General features: G+C 38.4%; 1 protein-coding gene across 1 annotated transcript in view; it reads right to left on the bottom strand.

Moving 5' to 3' along the window:
- Positions 1–1883: 1883 nt before the first annotated feature.
- The window catches only part of PLPPR4 (phospholipid phosphatase related 4), a 31141-nt gene continuing 13247 nt past the window's right edge, over positions 1884–19777 (bottom strand). The window contains exons 2-7 of the mRNA XM_038144535.1: positions 19447–19632; positions 15033–15162; positions 13131–13326; positions 10046–10103; positions 8648–8821; positions 1884–6671 (exon numbers count right to left, since the gene is read on the bottom strand). Of these exons, the coding sequence (XP_038000463.1) occupies positions 5334–6671; positions 8648–8821; positions 10046–10103; positions 13131–13326; positions 15033–15162; positions 19447–19632 (2082 nt within the window). The 3' untranslated portion in view covers positions 1884–5333. The remainder of the gene's footprint in view (positions 6672–8647; positions 8822–10045; positions 10104–13130; positions 13327–15032; positions 15163–19446; positions 19633–19777) is intronic.

The following is a 19777-nucleotide window of genomic DNA, read 5'->3' as shown; positions in this document are numbered from 1 at the left end:
GTGCTTTAAGGTTTTTGAAAAGATTTTATTCATGACTTTATGATAAAGGGTTCTAATGGCTCTAAAATGTTCCTGCCAAATTAGGCGTGCACTGATCTGTCACACAAAAGGTCTTTATAAATCTATACCAAACTGATTCTGGTACAGTCTTGTCTTATGTGACTTCTTATATCAAGGCCTCTGAAGCTCTTATAAAATCCAGCACAAAGTAGATTTAAGTTTCAGTTTAATCAGTCATACCTTTGCAAGCCCCTTTGCATGATCACATTTAGTCATCAATCTAGATCACAGTGAGCTCTCTTAAATTAGTGACACTCTTGCTGTAGCCAGAATGGTCTAAGAGAATGGGACAGGGTTTGTTAATAGAGGTACTTTATCATCTTAGATGAAGTTTTATAATATAATCTCTACATCAAAGATACCCTTCAGTGGCTTGTTTTTAACCTAAATTAAGATGTTTAAAATGTGCCCTTTAAAATGTTTGAACTAATTGTCTAGACCCCTTTGTGATCCATGGAAGGGGCCATTCCTGGGGGAGAACTCATCAGATTTGCATTACATGTCAGCTTTCAGCAGTCCTACCCTCGTCTGTTTTTCTCTCTTGCATTTTTACAAGGCATCTCTCAGCTGTACCAGCCATCACTGTCTGTAGCTTTCCCAGGCTGCCAAAACAGCATCTGCTGCTGGCCGAAGGAGAGGCCTCTCCTGAAACTGGCTCTCACTTCAGCTGTGGTGGCAGGACATTCTCCAGCCCAGCCACAAGAAGAAAGTGCTTTCTGTCACCACAGAGGGAACAGTATCACAACTGTACAGAGTCTTCCCTTTCTTTGAGAGACAACATACTGGTTTTTGATTCTCTTTTGCCTGAGGACTCCCATCTTAACTTGTCATGAAAGTCATGGGACAGGGGTAGCCAAGTGACCCAGATTTGCACCACAGCTTGAGGCGATGTCAGTGCACCCGCTGCCTTGGCGTGGATCACAGCACATGTGACATGTGACATTGTTGTAGCACTCAGCACTGTGCTGCCCGGATGCAGTCAGCAGTGACAGCAGCTGCCCAGTGCCCCCCAGCCACTGCAGGTTACCTGCTCCAAGGACACACAGGTACAAAGGGGCAGCCTGCACAAAGGCCCAGGCACACTTGGGAAAGCTTCTCAGAGACAGTTTGCTGCGCTGCCATGCATTGCAGGGGCTCTGCTACTCCCTTTGGTCCTTAATTAGGCCATTGGCAATGTCAGGGCATGTCTCAGCTACAGCTGTGTCTTCCACCCCAGGCACCTGGGCCCTGCTGTTGATGTTTCAGGGTGTTTCAAGACAGGCTTGGAGACAGTCTTTGCTGTTTGCTTACCACGCTACCTTGTGCGCCTCCTAGGTAAGGCTGCTTTTCAGAGTGTGCTGTTACACATAAGGTCCTACACTGTTGCCAGCGAAGGATGTATGACACCTGCTGACTCCTGCATCCCAACTTCTTCTACTGAGGAGTGCCTGTCATCTCAGGTTTGCCTCTGGCATCTGCCCTGTTCTCATTCACAAATCCAAGGCTGGCCTCACCATGTCTGGCAGCTCTACCCAGCACTAGCAATGTGGCTTAGGGGCATTAGGGGCTTAGCAATGCAGCAGGTGCTGCAGAATGATTGAGCAGGCACATCCTCACATGGCTTGAAGTTCCCAATTCACTTGGAGTTTTTTTGTAAAATGTTTTTAGGTTAGAGAAAAGTTTGTTTGGACACTGTTCCTTATAAATTCTTACCACTGTGCAAGGTCTCAAGGTTTCTCACTGATGACCCCTTTTACACATCATGAGATACCTAATACTGAAAAATTAATTAAGTAATTTGAGGGAAGTGAGACTTTGCTTCACCACAGAGATAAACAAACATCAATGAGGAATTTTATCTTTATTTCATGATGTTAGCACAATAAACTCACACAGTAGCATCGATCTGTACTTATTTAACAAAATACATTTATAGCAATTTACAAATTATTTTCCATTTGAAAACATGGCATAACATTTTATTAAACACAATACTTTATATAGAGAATTCTCATTTAAAAACATATTTTATTTTTAAGTATTTTCTTTTCTCAGTAAAGCACAGCCTAACAAAGAAAATCGTGCCTGTTAGCAAGTAAGAAAATCAGAACACTAAGAAGATGTCACCTGTCAATTTATTTGATTAATTTTAAATTAAGGTACCAGTGGAATGTAAACAAAGAGTAATTTTACAAAAGGCTCCTTATCAAATATACATGCAGAGGTCTGAGTTCCAATGTATATATTATTACATTTCTGCTCTCTAACGTAATATAATTTGATAAGCCATTATTAAAAACAGTAGCCTTTGGCACTTTGAGTAAAAAAGAATATATCAATATTTATGTATAGAACATAATTTCAATGATTACACAAGAGCTTTAAAATCTTTTCTTAAGAAATAGGAAACTTTAGGAAAAATATCACACTGCACTTGAAATAGTGCAGCAAGTTTTAGAGTAATAAAAGCAACATATATGCCAATATATATCTGACTAAAACCAAGGAATAAAGAACAAACACTCCCACCAGGAACCCTGCTGTTTCCAAAACAGCCAAATTGCCAGAGGGAATGTTTTCTAATCTTTGCTTTATTGCCATTATTCTCCATTTCAATTTTCCTTTATTTCCAGGTTCATCTACTTACGTTCTTTTCCCCTGCACTTACAAACTAACAAATGATTGCATCTTATTTCCCTGCACTGATAGGCCAACAGTGTTTGTGTCTTACCCATTCCTTTAAAGCTAATCCTACCTCCTTTACCCTGTACCTAGACTAAACTAAATCCAAAGGGTTTTGTCCATGACAGTCCAAGTGTTTTTAATTCCAAGGAATCTTGTACAAAATTTCATATTAAATACCAAGGACTAAAGATACATCCTTTTGAAAAGAAAAAAAAAAACAAATCCTGACTTGTAAATACTAGCGTCTGAGAACTTATTTCTAAAAAAATTACTTTTTTTTTTTCTTTTTCTCCTGGTATCTATGATTATTTTTCCCAGCTGATGTGCCTTAAAGTGTGTCTTCAACATACAGTGCCTTTAACATATGCAATATGCTGCAACCCTACTGGGTAGCTTCTTACATGCAACCTGCAGAATACTTTCTCCCAATCATCCTAAGTGTGATGGGGTCATCTTGTATCAGTAACAGAAAGAGTGTGGTGATTTCCTTAAGGACTGACACTCTTCCACAGCACTGGGTGATGGGCAGGTGAGGGAAGCATAGCTTGGCACAGTTGGCTTGACAGCAAACATTCAGCTAAGCCTGGAGCACCTGTAAAACTGGGAAGTACATGTAAAGCTTTCCACTGACTTGCAAACACCACCCTCATACTTGTGAAATTACTTAGGCTTGGGGTTGGGTTTGGGATTTTGTTTTGGTTTGGAGGTCATTTTTTTGGGTTTTTGTTTTGTTGTTTGGTTTTACGTTGTTGGGGTTTTTTTTGGTTTTTTTTTGGTCTATGTTTGTGTTGCGTTGTTTATCTTCTTGAACAGGATGATTCTTCCTTCTACCTCCTACTTGCCTGGGATAGGGTGGGCTTTTCCTTAGAGTTCTGTGGGGTAGGGTCTGTAGACAGGTTCTGACTATAGAGAATGTATCTGGTTCTCTGATACTCTAAATGAGAAGAGGACTTAGACCAAAACACTTCTCTCAAGAAGCCAGAGAACAGACCTGATCTTCTTATTCAGTGAGAGGACTGCTAAGCCATTCCCTTCTCCTCCTAGCAGGGGAGCTGCCAGGTGTCTGAGAGTAGTTCTCTTTCAGGCAGAAATAGGAGAGATTGAAGAGCTGCAGTGGGTGAGCACTGCCCCTGGCTTCCTTCAGGGTTTAAGTCAGAGCCAAATGAAATGAGGCGTTTCTTCTAGCAGGCCATTCTAGGACATGCCATGCTTATTCCCTTCAGAGCTTATCCTTTCAACAATTTTTGGCAATGGAGATTTTTAGCAGGAAAGTTTTTTCATTATATCCAAAGCTCAGTTTAATAAAATAATTCATGTTCTCTCAGGTGCAGAGACCTTTTATATTCTTAAGTGGCAGTGGTGGGAAAAACATCATGCTTAAGAAGGCTCTGGAGGGTGTCTCAAGGGAGGTGAACTGTAGTAGTGGCACAATGCAACACTTGTTCAGTGACTCTGCAATACCAAGGCATTCCATTCTTTAAAGCGAAGCACAAATCCCCTACATGATGGTGATTGGGGTGAAACTTGTGATTGTTCTTGTGGCATACTAAGCAAGTGAGGCGAATGACTGCTTCTAAGTGTGAGCTATGATATTAATTCCTGTCTCCTTGGAAGCTGGTCAGGAAAGTTGCCATCTATTTTATTTACTCATGGCTCACCTTTCACATTTGCACAACTTGCAGTTATTGGTGTCCTGCATTATTTGTTTAAAAACTAATAGAAAAATGGAAGGGTCACTGAAGGACGGAATAAGAAGTTTAAAAATGTAAAATCTGAATCACTTGTAGTACTTGATAAGACCCCTTAAAAATGTAATTTAAAACAATTCTACAAGTTAGCCCACTAAGAAGCAGCCTCTTCATTAGTAGCACCTGTTCTTAAACAAAAGTTGAGCAGTAGCAGCAAAACTATTCAAAATAGATAGTCATTCCATTCTAATGGAATGTCACCCACACATTTTTTGTTGCAGTAGACATCTTAAAGAACTACACAAAACCTTTGCAATCTTTGAATGTGACAGATCCACTATAACAAAGCTGTAAATATTTCCTACGCTAAATGAATGCAGCCAGCATCATCATAGTATTAGCAATATTACTTGTAAAGTAACTGCACATCAATATGTCATGTTTGCAGAGTCTAATAATTATGCAATTTTTCAAAACATGTAAAGTTATCATCAGCACCATCCTGTATTAAAGATTTGGTGCAAATTCTGCAAAGGTGAATATATACCATTGATACAGCCTTTGCTGTGAAAAAGTCAGTCAATTTTGGACACAAATATAAAATAAGAAGTTGGCACATTCAGGAAATACAGTGTCTGTGTTCAAGACCATTCTTTTAATTGACATCATCACCCTCAGGTAAATGTTTTGAATCTGAAGAAAACAAGTTGCATGAAAATGTTTCACATTAGTTCTGGCATTGTGCTTTTCCCCCCACCACATGCTTTTCACAGGCTCATGCCCATTGCACATCAGCAATGCAGGGCTGCTGGTCAATAATTTGGCACATAAAGGTAAATATTAGCTCAAAACAAAGGGAGCAGAACCTGTGTCAAGACGTGTTTACTTTGTGGTGGCATGGACCAGCTGATATGTCTCCTCTCAGTCCTTGTACGCTCGTGTGGGGGATGTGCCTTTATAGAAGATGTTTCTGGTGTTCTCTGGACTGCTCCCTCTCTCAGGGATTAAAATGATGTTACCTTTTCTTCGAAGTGTTGAGTCCCGGCTAGAAGAAATGGACAGAGTCTCTGAGCCAATCTCACTTCCCTCCACTGGTGTGACTCTTATCGTAGTGATTCCATGATGGTGATGCTCAGTGTTATCTATGTTGCTTCTTTTCCTGTCACCTGACCCATAAGTGTCTTTTAAGGAGTCACAGCTCTCAGAGTCTCTGTTAAGATCATTTAGCTCATATGTTTGACGAAGAGTGACTTTTTCAGGACCTTTCCATTTCCAAGACCCACTGCCTTCACCTTCTGATGGCATCTGAATTACAGGTCTGTTATTTTCTGGATGGGCCTCAACTCTAACAATGCTACTTGGCTCATGGTCTGTCAAGGTTTTATATCTGATGGCTCCTGTACAGGTCACTGTGCTTCCCTCCGAACTCTTTGGACTGCCCTGAAGCACTCCTTGCTGCTTAGACATGGCTATCACTTGCATGATTCTTGGCTGGCTATTGCTCCTGCATGCGACACTCTTCTCAGCAGCTTTCAGCCATTTAGCTCTAGCTGAACTACTTTTGGGAGATGTGTTCACGTTCTCCTGAGTCTCTTCAGGAATGTGTACTAGCTGGGATGAGCCAGGACGGGACTGAATAGAGACCCTTGGCCCGCCAGTAAGACCCGAGTTGTTACAACCTGGAACACTGCCAGGTTGGATTTTCAGGTATTGGCTAGTTGGGCCATGATGATCACCATTTACACCCACTCTGGAGGGTTCTGAGCTTGACCTCATTTCAATAGCCCTTGGTGGTGACTGGCCAGATTCAGTCTCTATTACTTGCAGGGACAACTTTCGACTTTCATTCTTGTTCTTCCACTGGGACAGCAGCTGTTTGGAGCGGGCAGAATCCATTGATGCATGTATTGTTGCATTGCGTCTTGCTGGATCTTCCAAGGATGGTGTGTTGACTCTTGGCAAAGTGTTGCTGAAAGTAACCATATTTTCCTTTCCCATTGGGCTTCGTGGTGTTATTATTTCTACATCAGCATTTGCTCTCTTGAGATTGGTCAGAGAGCCTGAATCTCTGTGGTTTCTATTCAGGATACTTTCTGTACGGTGAGAGACAATGCCATCACTGCTGCTGCCATTTTTACCTGGCAGGATTCTGTTGGCATCTTGACTGAGGTCTGTCAATGACCTTAGAGGTTCTCTGTGAAAATTTGGGTGAAACACATTCTCGTCGCTTGGTAAGAAGTTCCCCACAGCATAGAGGCCCTGATATTTGGACAGAAGCATCAACAGTCGGTTAAGAAAGTTAAAAAGGATACATTTCAAGGTACTTAAATTGTATTCTTTTGCTTTTAAATAGAATTCAGTGACATAATTACTCCAGTTAAACTGATGGGTATGCAAGTAAGCACACTAGTTTATTTCCTCACCAGTATAGCCTTAGCCCAGATTCTGTCCTCACTCTGGTACCTCTAGGTGCATGTGAAGTAGTCTCACTAGGACATATTCATGGCAATAAATAGTTGAGGTAAAGATTTAGCCTCCATGAGCTTTCTTCTTTTTATCGAGCAACAGATACAGACACAGAAATAATGTTTTGTTCAAAAAATAGCAAAATAGATGTTTGCAGTCTCTCAGGCAAAGCTATTTTACAACTATACTACCATCTACCTGATTTACAGAATCTTGTTACAGCTTGAGTTGTTCTCTGCTGTCTGCAGATTCTTTTTACTGCACAATAACCATGTAATACAATATCTACATCATAGGAAAATGTATCAACTTTTAATCAATTGCTTTCCAAGATGTGCAGAACTTTAATAGGATTTACTTCTAAAACATTTTCCTAATCAGTAGACTCACTGTAAAATGCTGTCATTTTAAAAAGTCTCCACTGAGAGTGTTCTGTGAGAGGGTCAAATATCTGACTCAATCACTTGAGTTATTCATTCTTTATACTCCTTTCAGACTTATTTGTAGTTTCACATTATTTCTCCTCCCCATCCTCCTATTGGTTTGTAGTTTTGAGGGCAGATTTACTGAGCACTGAGTATCCAGGAAAACATACTCTCTGCTGTATGATGTCACACAACAGTATATGAAGACCTAACAAAGTACACTTGTTTGTGTATTTCAAACCTGGGGACAGCAGCTCCATTTAGGTAGATCTACAACAGAAGATAATTTGAAATAACATTCTCAACAGAGTGCCTTTCTGCTCACAGTGCAGTCCTAGAGGCTGACTTTAGTAGCTCATGGGATTACTGTTATTATCCTGACTGCTGTTTCTTCTGCCACTATGAAAACCATTTTTTCCTGGTCACCTTTGCAGACCATCTGCAGGTACGTCAGGTTATGTTATCACAGAAAAAAGGGGGTCAGGAAATGGACTTATTTTGCTACTATAGTAAAATTCATCATTGACTTCTTGGGGGTAAAACCATCCCACTGCCTGTTAAGACTTCTGTTCACCTGCCTACGCTCAAGCAGTGGTGTCAGCAGAAACTCTGATGCTCCCAGGCACCTGTGTTGCTCTCTGAGCAGCCAGGGCAGCAAATTCCTGCTGGAGACATACTGAGAGCAGCAAGCAAAAGCAAGTGCTTGATGAGCTTCCTACTGACAGATATAACCTACATGCTTCCTTACAGGACCCTTCCAAGGTTCTCCATCTCTTTTGACACAGTACAAAGGAAAAGCATAGGAATAACCTGATTGTACCATCCTTGTTCCCCTGCATGGTTTCCCTAAGAACTCCATAGAATGACAAGTGTATAATATTGCCTTTAATTTCCTGCAGATTCAGCAATTCACTCAGATGAGTTGTCATACTAATTCACTAATTTTTTGAGATCATAAAATGGACACTGTCAGTATCAACTCAGGTCAGCAACAAATACCAATTAATAATTTTTTTTCCTTGTGTTATGCCTTTAAGTGTGGATTAGAAAAGATGAGTATTTTAATGTATTTAATAAAATACATAAAGTGAGAACAATTTTTGTATACAATGCCAGATGATTATATTCCACTTTATGCACTGTTATGCAACTTCACATTGAAATACTTGTTCACTTTTTCCTGTTTGCTTTTAAAGTCATTATCCCTAATTCACCATCTTCAACGCATATTGACTTGATTTATGCTTATGGCATGATGGAAAGTTTTCATAAAAATAACCAGTACCCTTATTCCAGCCTTATAAGTTTAATTTTTTAAAACTTTACCATGACTATTATATTTACCAAATAGAGAGCAATTCCTCCTCCTATGAGAAAGCCACAGTAAACATCAACTGGATGATTCTTATACTGGGTGATACGAGTCAGACCACATATAATTCCACAGATGATAAAGGCAAAGACCAAGAGTGGTTTAAGAAGCTTTGAGGAGTCTGTTAATGTAGAATTGAAGTACATCTTGAAAAAGAAAGAAATAAAGAAGCAGTTGAAGAAATTTAAATATACCTAAGAGGATTTTAATTTCTTACATTCAGTGTTTCTTTTATATACAGATCACTAGTACACAGTAATATTACAAGTAATCCTTTCAATTTTACTTTACAGCCCTGTTAAAATTTGCTCACTTTCTGCAGAAAAGATCTGAAATCATAAGGAGTGGATTTCCAGAAACATAGGCAGTGTTGCTAATTGACATCAATTAGGATAAGTATTTTATGCCTCAGTACTGTTCCAAATCAGCACCTAAATGTTCTATAAATGTGACTAAGGAGCCACCACTTGTGAAATAGAGAAGCCAGATGTCATGCCAGATGAACGCAATAACCTGTTCCAACAAAAGCTGCCACCATATGCTTTAGAGAGCCATTTCTCAACTGAGCGCCATAACATCAGGGAGGTTACAAAAATTAAGTGGAGGTGGTTCATCAGTGTTAGTCCAAATTCTGGCCTTTCTCTGGCAAGCTCCCAGTACATGCACAATACTATTATCTAATGTCATTAACTGGTTGTTACTGTTGTTTTCCTCTGATTTTTACAGCACAAGTGATTGAATTACTTTTTAAACTTCAAGTTGTCTGTAGTAGAAGCACTGTGGGCCATACTGAAGAAATGTTACTGCTCAGAAGTGCAAAACCATCTGTGATTGCTGCAGCATGTCCCACAGTTCTCTGCTAGTGACTGATGGGTTTTATTCACTTGCTTTGCAGTAACACCTTGAAGGCCTCTGGGAGTGATTGTGCCATTTCATCCATGCTGCAAATCTCTGGAGGTGAAATCAAACTACATCACATCAATGTATGGCCCTAATGGCTCAAGTTTAAAAGCAGCAAATCAAGGGAAGACAGCAACAAAGAAAAGGCAGCATACATAACAGTTAATTTGACTAGTAAGTTAAAATATCACTCTGTAAAACAGATAAACTGAATTTTATATGAGGATAATATGAGGCATCAAACATACCTTAACATAGCGCTTTTGTTTGCTTCTTAACAAAGAATATGAAGCAGTTAAATCTTTTCCTTATTGTTTAATAGCTACAATAAAACTAGCTTTATTAGTAGTTTTACTTTGCTTTCAGCTCCATCCAAGATATCCAGGCAACACATAATTTTACAATATACAGCAAATTACTTTCTGACTTTTGTCTTGTATAAATAAAACTGAACAGAGTTGGTTACTCACCGAAATGTACACTGCTGCAAAGGCTGCCAAGGTGGCATGTTGAGAAGGGAATGATTTTCTGCCAAGGAAGGACACTCAAATTATCCTTCTCAGTTCAAATGCACAGTGCTAGTGCTCATTGAAAAAAAAACACTGAGCGGTACAACCATCTTATACTTCCTAAGCAATATGTGATCTATCAGTAACATTTGTCTCCTAATGAAGCACAACAACATAGGGAGGGTATTTTAAGAATTACTGGGCCCCTTCTTGATGGCCAAAGAAAGAGAATAAATGAAAACATGTCCAAACTCTTGAGACAGTAGGCAATATCAGGTCTGCTCTTGAAATTGCTGAGGGCCTTCTGCTCCCACTGAAAACCTGCAGAACCTGAATGATGTGGACTGGACCATTTCAATTCTCTAAAAACAACTAAAGAAAAGTGATGTGAATGCAAAGGAGATTTTTACATAGTAGAGAGAGAAAAAAGCTGGGTTTAAATTCAGTAATTCCTATTCTGCAGTGGACATCTAGATCACAGAAGCCCTAAAAAAAGTCTGTGACCTCTGAGCTCAAGGAATGAGTCAGATGCAGTGAGGATTTCTCTCTTTACAATGGCATAGATATGTAATGTAACATGCTGCATGTCTTTGTGAAGAAGAGCATGTCTGCCTTGCAGTCACAACAGCAACTTTCACCTGAGAAAGCTCAGCTTTACTTCAACTATAATTTGGCTTCACAGATGGGTCTTGCCACCCTAACTGGGCTCCACGTAGTCAATTTCCTAGCAACACCTGAGTGAACTGGTTTAAAATAGCAGAGACTGAAACACAGTTCTTTAACTTCAGACAGACATTTGTTCTGCAAAGCAACAGAGTCTGCTTTCTAAATTTCTTTCCTATGCATTTTGCCTTGTCTGCTCTATATAATTAATTGGCAGTTAAAAATGTGCATGTAGTTCAGTGTGAATGCCACTCTGCTGACCTGAATTTGAGCCTATGGCTCCAGCAAGTTCATTATTCTGGCCAAAATGAAATCTGCATGGCTCCTTTTGCACTTCTAAAAACAGGCCTAAATTCTCCTTCATCTTATTTTATTTTTAACCTCCCTGAACAAATCTTTCTCAAACAGTATTCCTGCAGAACAAGCTCAGGGTTGAGGACTGGGGAATAAGGACATGAAAAAAAAAAAAAAAGGTAAATGTTTGTAATAGCTAATCAACTCCTTTACCAGCTTTAATGAAACATAAATCTATTTAGAGTCTCTGTGGAGCTAATGTGTATATTTGAGTCCTATTAACTTTTCTAACTTAACCTTAATTTGATGGCATTTTAATAGTATATAAGGTGTGCCACAATGGCACAGTAAATTTTCTCTTTTTTCTCTTTTCTATTCACATGCTTTCAGGGCAAACACAGACTAAACGCACTCTCAGTACTCTCTAATGGCGCCACCGCTTTTGTTCCTCTATTTATTATCTTTAATATCAAATTAAAATAACTCCAGCTAAAAATATGTAGCCTCTTTGTATGGCTCTGTATTGAAAAAGCGAACAAAGGTCTCAAAGAAAACATGTCCTGAACTTGGATGACAGTACATCACTCTGAATGCTCATGCAGGAGGATGTGTAGAGAGGGAACAACAATGAGAGTCCTACTGAGAGAGAGAGTCACACTGAGTCAGAACATCAGAGATGACAGAGACCTCACTAGAGAGCTGAACAAGAGTGACTGAAAAGGCTCTGTGAAGATAATAGAGGAAAAGATGGACAATAGGAACCATTGGATATTTGGGGATGTTGCAGAATAATGATCTGATGTAATCAGTTGGATAATTATGTGCTCCTCTTTATGCTTTTCATACAGGAGTCCAGAGGCAAATTTCTGGAACCAAAGTTTCCGGGAAGTACAAATCAAAAATGAAGGCCATTAGCAAACTCGGAACAAGTTCCTTCCAACCTGAAATTATTGAAGTCAAATTAACCTCCTGTACTGTAGAAGTTATACCATAGTTTCTATATAGGTGATTGAAGAACCAGTAGCAAGTGCTGCTTGCTGTGGTGAAGTTGAGACTGGCATGAGGAAATAACAACATAATAAAGGAAAAATGCAATAAAATTGAATTAAGGAGAAATTGTGGGTGGTGCCAGAATATTACAGATAGCCAAATGTATCCTCTATGATGGGAATAACTTTGAGATATCAATACATGGTTGTTTTTCTAGGGAAACAGAAACACCCAAAACCTGAATGCTTAGTCTTAATATGTTACAACTAATTTCACTGTTTTTTTAGAAGTGATGGTATTTAAACTTAGGAGTGATGGGTGATGTTGGAATGGCTACAGGCAGTCAATCCAAAGCAGCAGACATCATATTTGAGATAATGAAATGAATGAGATGTAATTGTGAAAATTTTTCTGCCTGCTCCTATGTAATCATGTCCTGATTTCTCTGGGACACCATGCAGTTGTAAGACACTGCTTGCAAGCATCAGGCTTCACTGGCAATATCCCAGTAACAGCAAACGGTTATGGGGAAAGAGATAAAAAACCAGTTAGAAATACCATGCAAGAAAAGACAGGTTTGGGAACACACAGCTTTGTACTATTGTAGTATAGTATTTCCTCTAAAAAGATATATTTTTTCAATGCAGTTTATATAAAAAAAATAATTAGAGAAACAGAAAACGAACTTGTCCAACACCTCCCAAACACCCAAGCTGTAACGTATGTTATACAGAGGTCTCAGACCAAGCACTTGGCAGACTTCTTCCCCTGCCTGTTACAGGGAACTTACTCTGTTCCTATACCACTTCCAAAAGCAGTAGAAGTTATACATAGTGACGATTTTATATAGGAAATTGCCTCCTTTGAGGGGGCAGAGCAGCTGCTAATGACTGTACTTTGGAACCTGACAAGGTAAACAAAGCCCACTGCTAGACTAATACCTTTATGGAGAAAATTGAACACCACTAAAAAGACATTAATGGATTCACCTTTAACTCATTCGGACTTTAACTAGGAAAAAAAATCTTGAAAATGGAACAAAAAAAAACCAAAATTAAATGAATACTTTAAAGTGTACACAATGAAGAATAGAACCAACCTTCCAGCGTTGATAATATTGAGATCAGCTCCTGAGCAAATATCTTCCACGACATATGAATTCTCTGAGCAAGATACGTTTAAGGATGTATAGTTAGGCTTGCAAACAGTCAGGAAATATGGGGCCTGATATCCTGTTGATAGCTGTATAATATCAGTAACAAGAGCAGTTGCACAAAGACCAAATACATGAACACCTAGGAAAGAAATCAACAGAGCTTGTTAATTATATGATATGCATTAATTAGGTTGATTAACTGTGCAAACAACATTCAACAGAGCTCTGACGGCTTTTGTCATTGGACTTGAGAGAATTTAAATGCAGAATAAGAGAATTAAAATGCAGAACAAAATCTTATTGCGAATTTGAATTCTTTAATATAAAAATTAGGATAGTTTATGCATGTTTTCTTCCTGTTGATACTTAAAATTTTGTTTTAATGTCTTGATGTCCTCCAACATCTTCTCATGAAAGAGAGCTACACTGGAGCTTCTTCAGTTTGAAAAGAATTTTTCTGAATTGACTAAAGACTAGCCAACTATTTGAGGAGAGCATATGTGCTTATCCAGTCCTTGGAGTTTCCCACTGGAGGACAGGTTTTTAGGAGTATGGCCCATTAGATCATTGCTCTGAAGACCTGTTCTCTTTTTGCTACCACAGAATCTGGTAATAACTTTGGCTGGTAATAACTTTGGCTACCTTCACCCTTCTGATGTTTCTTGAGTATTGTGTCCTTGTCACTAATCCAAATATTTAAGTCTATTTCATACGGGATCCATGCTTCAGACTGATTAATAATGCCAAATTCACTAGGCAATTGAAGAAATGCAACTGCTTTACTGAACATTTTCAATTGCTCTTCTCCTAAAGATTTACCTCTAATTCCCTACTTTTATCCACAGAGATAAATTTATTTTTCATCCTAAAAATTGAAAGAATGTTAAAGCCATTAAAATATGAAATAAACTTCAAATTCAGATGGGGAATTTGGGATGAAATTCATGTGTCTCTGTTTCCTTGGTGATACCAAACAGGAGAAGTGGGTGTGGGGTATGTTTACAGTCCTCCTTGCTCATGGTATAATTCACAAAGCCTCTGCTTCCTTGCTCACTGCTGCTCTTATGAAGCTTTACTGGTCACAGATTGCACAACTTCCCTTTTCACTACCTCCCTGTTTGCAAGACTACCAAAACCCAGGGAACAGTTGTTCTACCAGGTTTTCAGTCTGCTGTCCTGCTGGTTGTCTTTGCCTAGGCTGCCTTCTCTAATGAAAGATTCTGAAACAGAGGAAACCTTTTCTTTAGCCGCTTATTGGGAGAGGAAATTAACTGTAAGAAGGAGATCAAAGTCCAGTTGCCTTTCAAAGTAGAGTTTTTCATAAATGACAGTTAAAACAAAGTAAAATGAAAGAATTTGATGCGTTCCTCTATAATTTAAGTTGCCAGATTCTAGCCCTTTTTGAGAGGCAGATAAACACATTCCAGAAAAAGAATGTCAAACCTAGTGAGAGTTTCTGACAAGTTTTCACTGTCATGCTGAATACTGTGACAGGTGGGTTGAATCCTTATGATGCACGGAAGACAGGCAGGGGAAGCTATACATTGAAATAATTAAAAATCAGCCAGCTCAAAGTGAGCAGGGAAGGAAAAAAAAATTACTCTTTTAGAAATACTGACAATAGTACAGGAGAGGAAAGGGGAAATGGAAAGTGTAGATGCTGCATTACTGAGTATGGGGCTGCTCTGTTGCAGTCTAAGTTTCTTCCCATGTTTTCTAGCAGAAGATCTATGCTAGTGACAGCTCTGCACTGTTCTGAAAGGCTGTTTCAGAGAAGCAAACCTGCATGGTGAAAACTGAATGCATGTGTAAAGTTCTTTTTTGGAAGTAACAATTGAAACCCACCAACAAATCTGACAGCTCTTCTAAGAAAAGAATTGAAGTTGCATCCTCCTGCATTAATATTGGCCTCTGTTCCAATCCCATTTCTTCTTTTGGATAGGCAACAGTAGAGAATTCCTTCTCCTATCATTATCTGCAATGACAAAGGAGCCATTAAATTGAATGTAGCACTTACTCAGAAGATCCTGATTGAATTTAAAGGGCTGTAATATAATTGTAACATAACCAATGTCATCCACTGATATGCACTCAACCTTAAAAGATTTATATCAATATGTAAACATAAAGTAATGCAACTTAGCCTGAATGAGGGCAGGCAAGAAGATGGCCCTGAAATTAAATGCAAATGGCATACAGTATATAGTGCTCAGTGGTATCCAGGCCTTGATCTACAGCTGAAACTTGATGCTTCTACTATAAAAAAGCAGTAATTATAAAATATCACCTCTAAAATAATCCAGAGCTACTGCAGTATCTTAGTGCTCCTGAAGTGGTTTTAGCATTCAGTCTTGGCCACAGGCCTAGCAATCCCGAGCAGCTTCTAATTATGTGACAGCCTGGTTTTCTGTATTTGTTTAATTTGGCTTGGGTTTTAACATGATCCACAGCAGCAGAAAAAGTTCTGTGCTTATGGCCCCTCACAGCACACCTAGCAAAACAGATTATGACCAAAACCCTAGACAAGAGTTTCTAAAATGAAGAATATAAATAAAAAATGGTGTCACTTGCTGGAAAATCTAGACACATTTATACATTTGCAGTCTCAGATTTTATTGTTTTCCTTGTTCAGTAGTGCAACTATTTTGAATTCTGTACAGGATTTGTAGAGAGTTCAGAGTAAGGGTTGGATTGAAATATTGCAATTCATGAGGCAGTTCTCACCAGCAAAAGAAGAGTCACTGTGCCTATCCACAGCGGCATTGAATACTAATCCATGCAATGCATGAAGCTTATAATGCAATGAGATGCCAAAGCATCTGAATTATGCTGAATCTACTGTAATTACCAGTGGTATTTGACTATACCAATACCCCCCTGTAGGATAAGGCAGGTAAAGTGGAAAAGCTTAGTCTTATTAGCTAAAGTTTTAATAAATTGAAATTTCTTGACCAGGAAGGTCGAAGTAGTGAAGGTTCTCCTATGACATGGAAAAGCCAGTGGTAGAGGTTATTTAAGGAATTCTAATAAGCTGAGAACTAGGGACACTATTATGATTGAGTTACTGCTGAAGCTTCCCAGAGAAATCAGTAGTATTCCAAATTTAAAACTCAGAAAAACTCTAATAGTTTTTAGCCAAGTTCTAGGGACTGTCTGGTAGAGGGAAAGCACCAGAAAGATGGATTAGCTTGTGTGATAGAGCAAAAAACAGCAAGGCCTATATCAAGGAAAATTCAGAGGTTGGCATTTCCACAGGAAAAAACTCCCAGAGTAAAATGGGCAGTAGGAGTGAAACTGCCAGCAGTGAATTTCTCTCCTTGAGAATTGATTTCCCAAATAAATGTGATCTGACGTCCTAGTGATCTCTGTTGGAAAGGACATTGTTACCTCTAAGAAGGTTTTTAGTCAGTGGCTGATAAGAGTTTGAACCTTCACTGATACAATTGAATAACTGGCCCTAACATTTCTGAATGGGTAACTAGAGAGAAAATCTATCAGAGGATCAGATTCAGAGTTCTTTGAAGCAAATTGAAATCATGCTGCAATTCAGGTGTATCTATGTTTCAGACATAAAATATCTATCTTGATAATTTCTTCAAGTCCAGGTGTTCCACACTAAAGCTCCTGCAGTTTTTGAATACATACACAAAATTTCATCTATGTCACGAGCTATGAGACATATGTCAATAATACAGGTAGTTATTTTCTGTAACCCTTCAGGGCTACAGAACAGACCTGTTTCAATGCCTTTGCTACTTACTAATAATGAAAAAAAAAAAAAAGCCCAAAGAGAAAAACCAAAATGCAAAGCCACAAAGCCGAACAGATCCTTGTGTAATAGTGGCTTGGGAAAATGAGTCATAAAATGTTAGATTTTTTTGTATAAAAAATTACTCTAAAGTTAATAGATTTATATATGTTCTCCAGTCTTGGGAAAAGTGTTGTATCAACAAAAATAACATAGAAAAATAATCCCATTCTAATATTTCTATATGTGTTTAAAAAGGAGGATTGACACTGAAATTTGCTTGTCTTGTTCCCCACGCACACTTTTGTTTTTCTTTTTTTTCTTATATATACACTCCTTGGTAATATTTAAAATGTGGCTTAATCACACCTGTATTTTATTGAGTCTTGATGACCTCCTGCCTCATACAGCAGAAAGTCCCCTGAAGTGTGGACAGAGGCCAGGATATTCAACATTACTGGAGAGCCTCAATTCCTCACACAGCTCATGCTTTCTTTTCTATCTTTTACAGGTTTTATAAAGTGTGCAATCAATTGAAATGTTTATGACAACTAACTTAAAAAATGCTAAACTCTACAATATGTCAATGGCACAATTGAACTTCATTGGCCTATTTTTCCAAAGAAAAAGGGAAGGATTGGACAGAAATGTCCCCTAGTTCCTTTATTGCAAAGTGGTATTCAATAATAAGCACTCAATGCCGTTGGTGCAACTGAAGGAGGTTGTGTATTTTGCACTGCCACTGCCCAGCCTCTAACTAACACAGGCATCACATTCATGCTCACACAATTACAAATGAACTACATCTTCCAAGGCTTGCAGCTTTTAGTTAGTTGTACTTTGAAGCTTTGGGATTTACTTTCTTTCTCAAACTTTCTTTTTTATAGGCATGCTCAAGTATGGGTTTGAGTTCCTCACACGGCATGCTTCTGATTAATTTTCTGTACTGCTGGTAGAATGATTCAAGCAAGAATAACATTTTCTATTGCAAAATTCAATGCAATGATGAAAGAATTGAGTTATAATCAAAGCCCTTAACAAATAATATATAATTAAAAAGGCATCTTTTATCCTGATTTAAGGTGTTTGATATTACCTAGGCTTAACAGAAACTCTCTCAAGTAAAAGCCAGATTTTCCCACCTACTGTGGCCCGAGTAAGCCTAGACAGATTTCTTCTATAGGTTTTTCAGAAAAATCCAGTTTGTTCTCAGCAGAAACACTGTAGAAACCCAGCCAAACCCCAATACTAATGCTTTGCTTTTATCACAGTATTTGGTGTTTGCAACAATCATTTGCACCAGCATCACTTACAGTCTTAGCTCCCATTTCCTAAATGTACAATTTTTAGCCTGCTGGTTGTGCAAAATCCTTAAAAAATGGTTTCTAAAGCAACAAAAATTAAATGCAGTAAGAACTGTTCAGTTAAAAAAAAAAAAGAAGACAAAGAAAAAACACTTTGGAAAGCAAAGAGAGAATAGCACTTGATAATTTTTATACAGGCATCACATTTTATAGATTTGTAGCTGTAAATTGGATAGTATAATAAAAAGAATTAACTGATTGAAATTAAGGAAATTAACAGGAGCTAGAACCAGAGTTATATTTGCAGCTGGCCTTTGAGAAGTGCCTAACTGAGATGCATTGTCATTGCTGCCAGGGGGAAGAAGAGATCCCTTCAAAAGGTTGATCATGTTTTTTAGGTGCATAGAATCACCCACTCAAGGTGAATTTCTCTCTCCATTTGCCAGACAGGAGTGGTGTGAGAATAAGGCTCCTATCTGAACTAATAAAATCAGACAAAATGAATTCTCTTTTATATATATATGTGTGTGTGTGTGTGTGTGTGTGTGTGTGTGTGTGTGTAAAAGACAATTTCTACTTTACTTTTCTGTAAAATACTGACCCAGCTGCTCATTCTGACAGGATATTTCTGTTCTGTTGAAATCATCTCCTCCCTTTGGGTGAATGATTAAACCAGCCCACTTTTGCCTGCTCTTAATGACTAACTTATAATTTAGCAGTGTTTCAGTGCTTTTTTGGAAACTGTAATTGAGTTCACTGACAAGATTGATATATCTTCTCTCTGAATAAAGCTAGTTCTTACAAAAGTGGCAAGTTCAGGGCTGTGAAAGGCTTGCATTCAAAAAAAATCTTGCATTTTTGATGATTTTTTATGTATCTGAGAGTATGGAGATGCCCTGTCTGTAAAAGTTCAAATATTTATACAGCATAACAGAATGATTCAAGCTATTCTCATCCAACTGTAGATGCTGTTTCTTAACATTAAAGCCCACCATCAAGACACTGAGAGTAGATGAAGTGCTACAGGGAACGTTAAAAGGAGTGTATCTCCTTTTGTTACAGAAGAATGAAACATGACTTTAAAATCCTAAGGAAACTAACCTGCATGACACTACAGCCTAACTGAAACCAAAGGAGCTATTTCCTTTATGCCAACTGAAACTATGTTCAAAATCTTTATTAAATGACATTAGCACTTCAAACTTACCGTAACTGATGGTCCAGCAAAAACCAGACTAAGCAACATCAAGAAGGGAACAGACTCTTGTGTAGGTTCAATGTATGGCATACTCAGACTCTTGTCATAGCAATTAAATCCAGAGTGAACTGGCTTGAAGACATCAGTAAGTTCAAGAAAATAGAGGCTAACAACAGAAGATGCCAATATGGGCAACTAGAAGAGAAGAAAGCAACAAATTACTGTTCGGAAATGGAATAGCAATGCTTTTGTAAAGACAACGTAGTCTGTTGTCTCTTTGATGTCTCTTTGATGTTTGTTGTTTATATCTCACTGCTCATTGTCATGCCTCTTTTACTAT

Source organism: Motacilla alba, chromosome 8 (genome assembly GCF_015832195.1).
Source record: "Motacilla alba alba isolate MOTALB_02 chromosome 8, Motacilla_alba_V1.0_pri, whole genome shotgun sequence".
Classification (NCBI taxonomy): Eukaryota; Metazoa; Chordata; class Aves; order Passeriformes; family Motacillidae; genus Motacilla; species Motacilla alba.
This window is presented reverse-complemented; position numbering and strand designations above follow the sequence as displayed.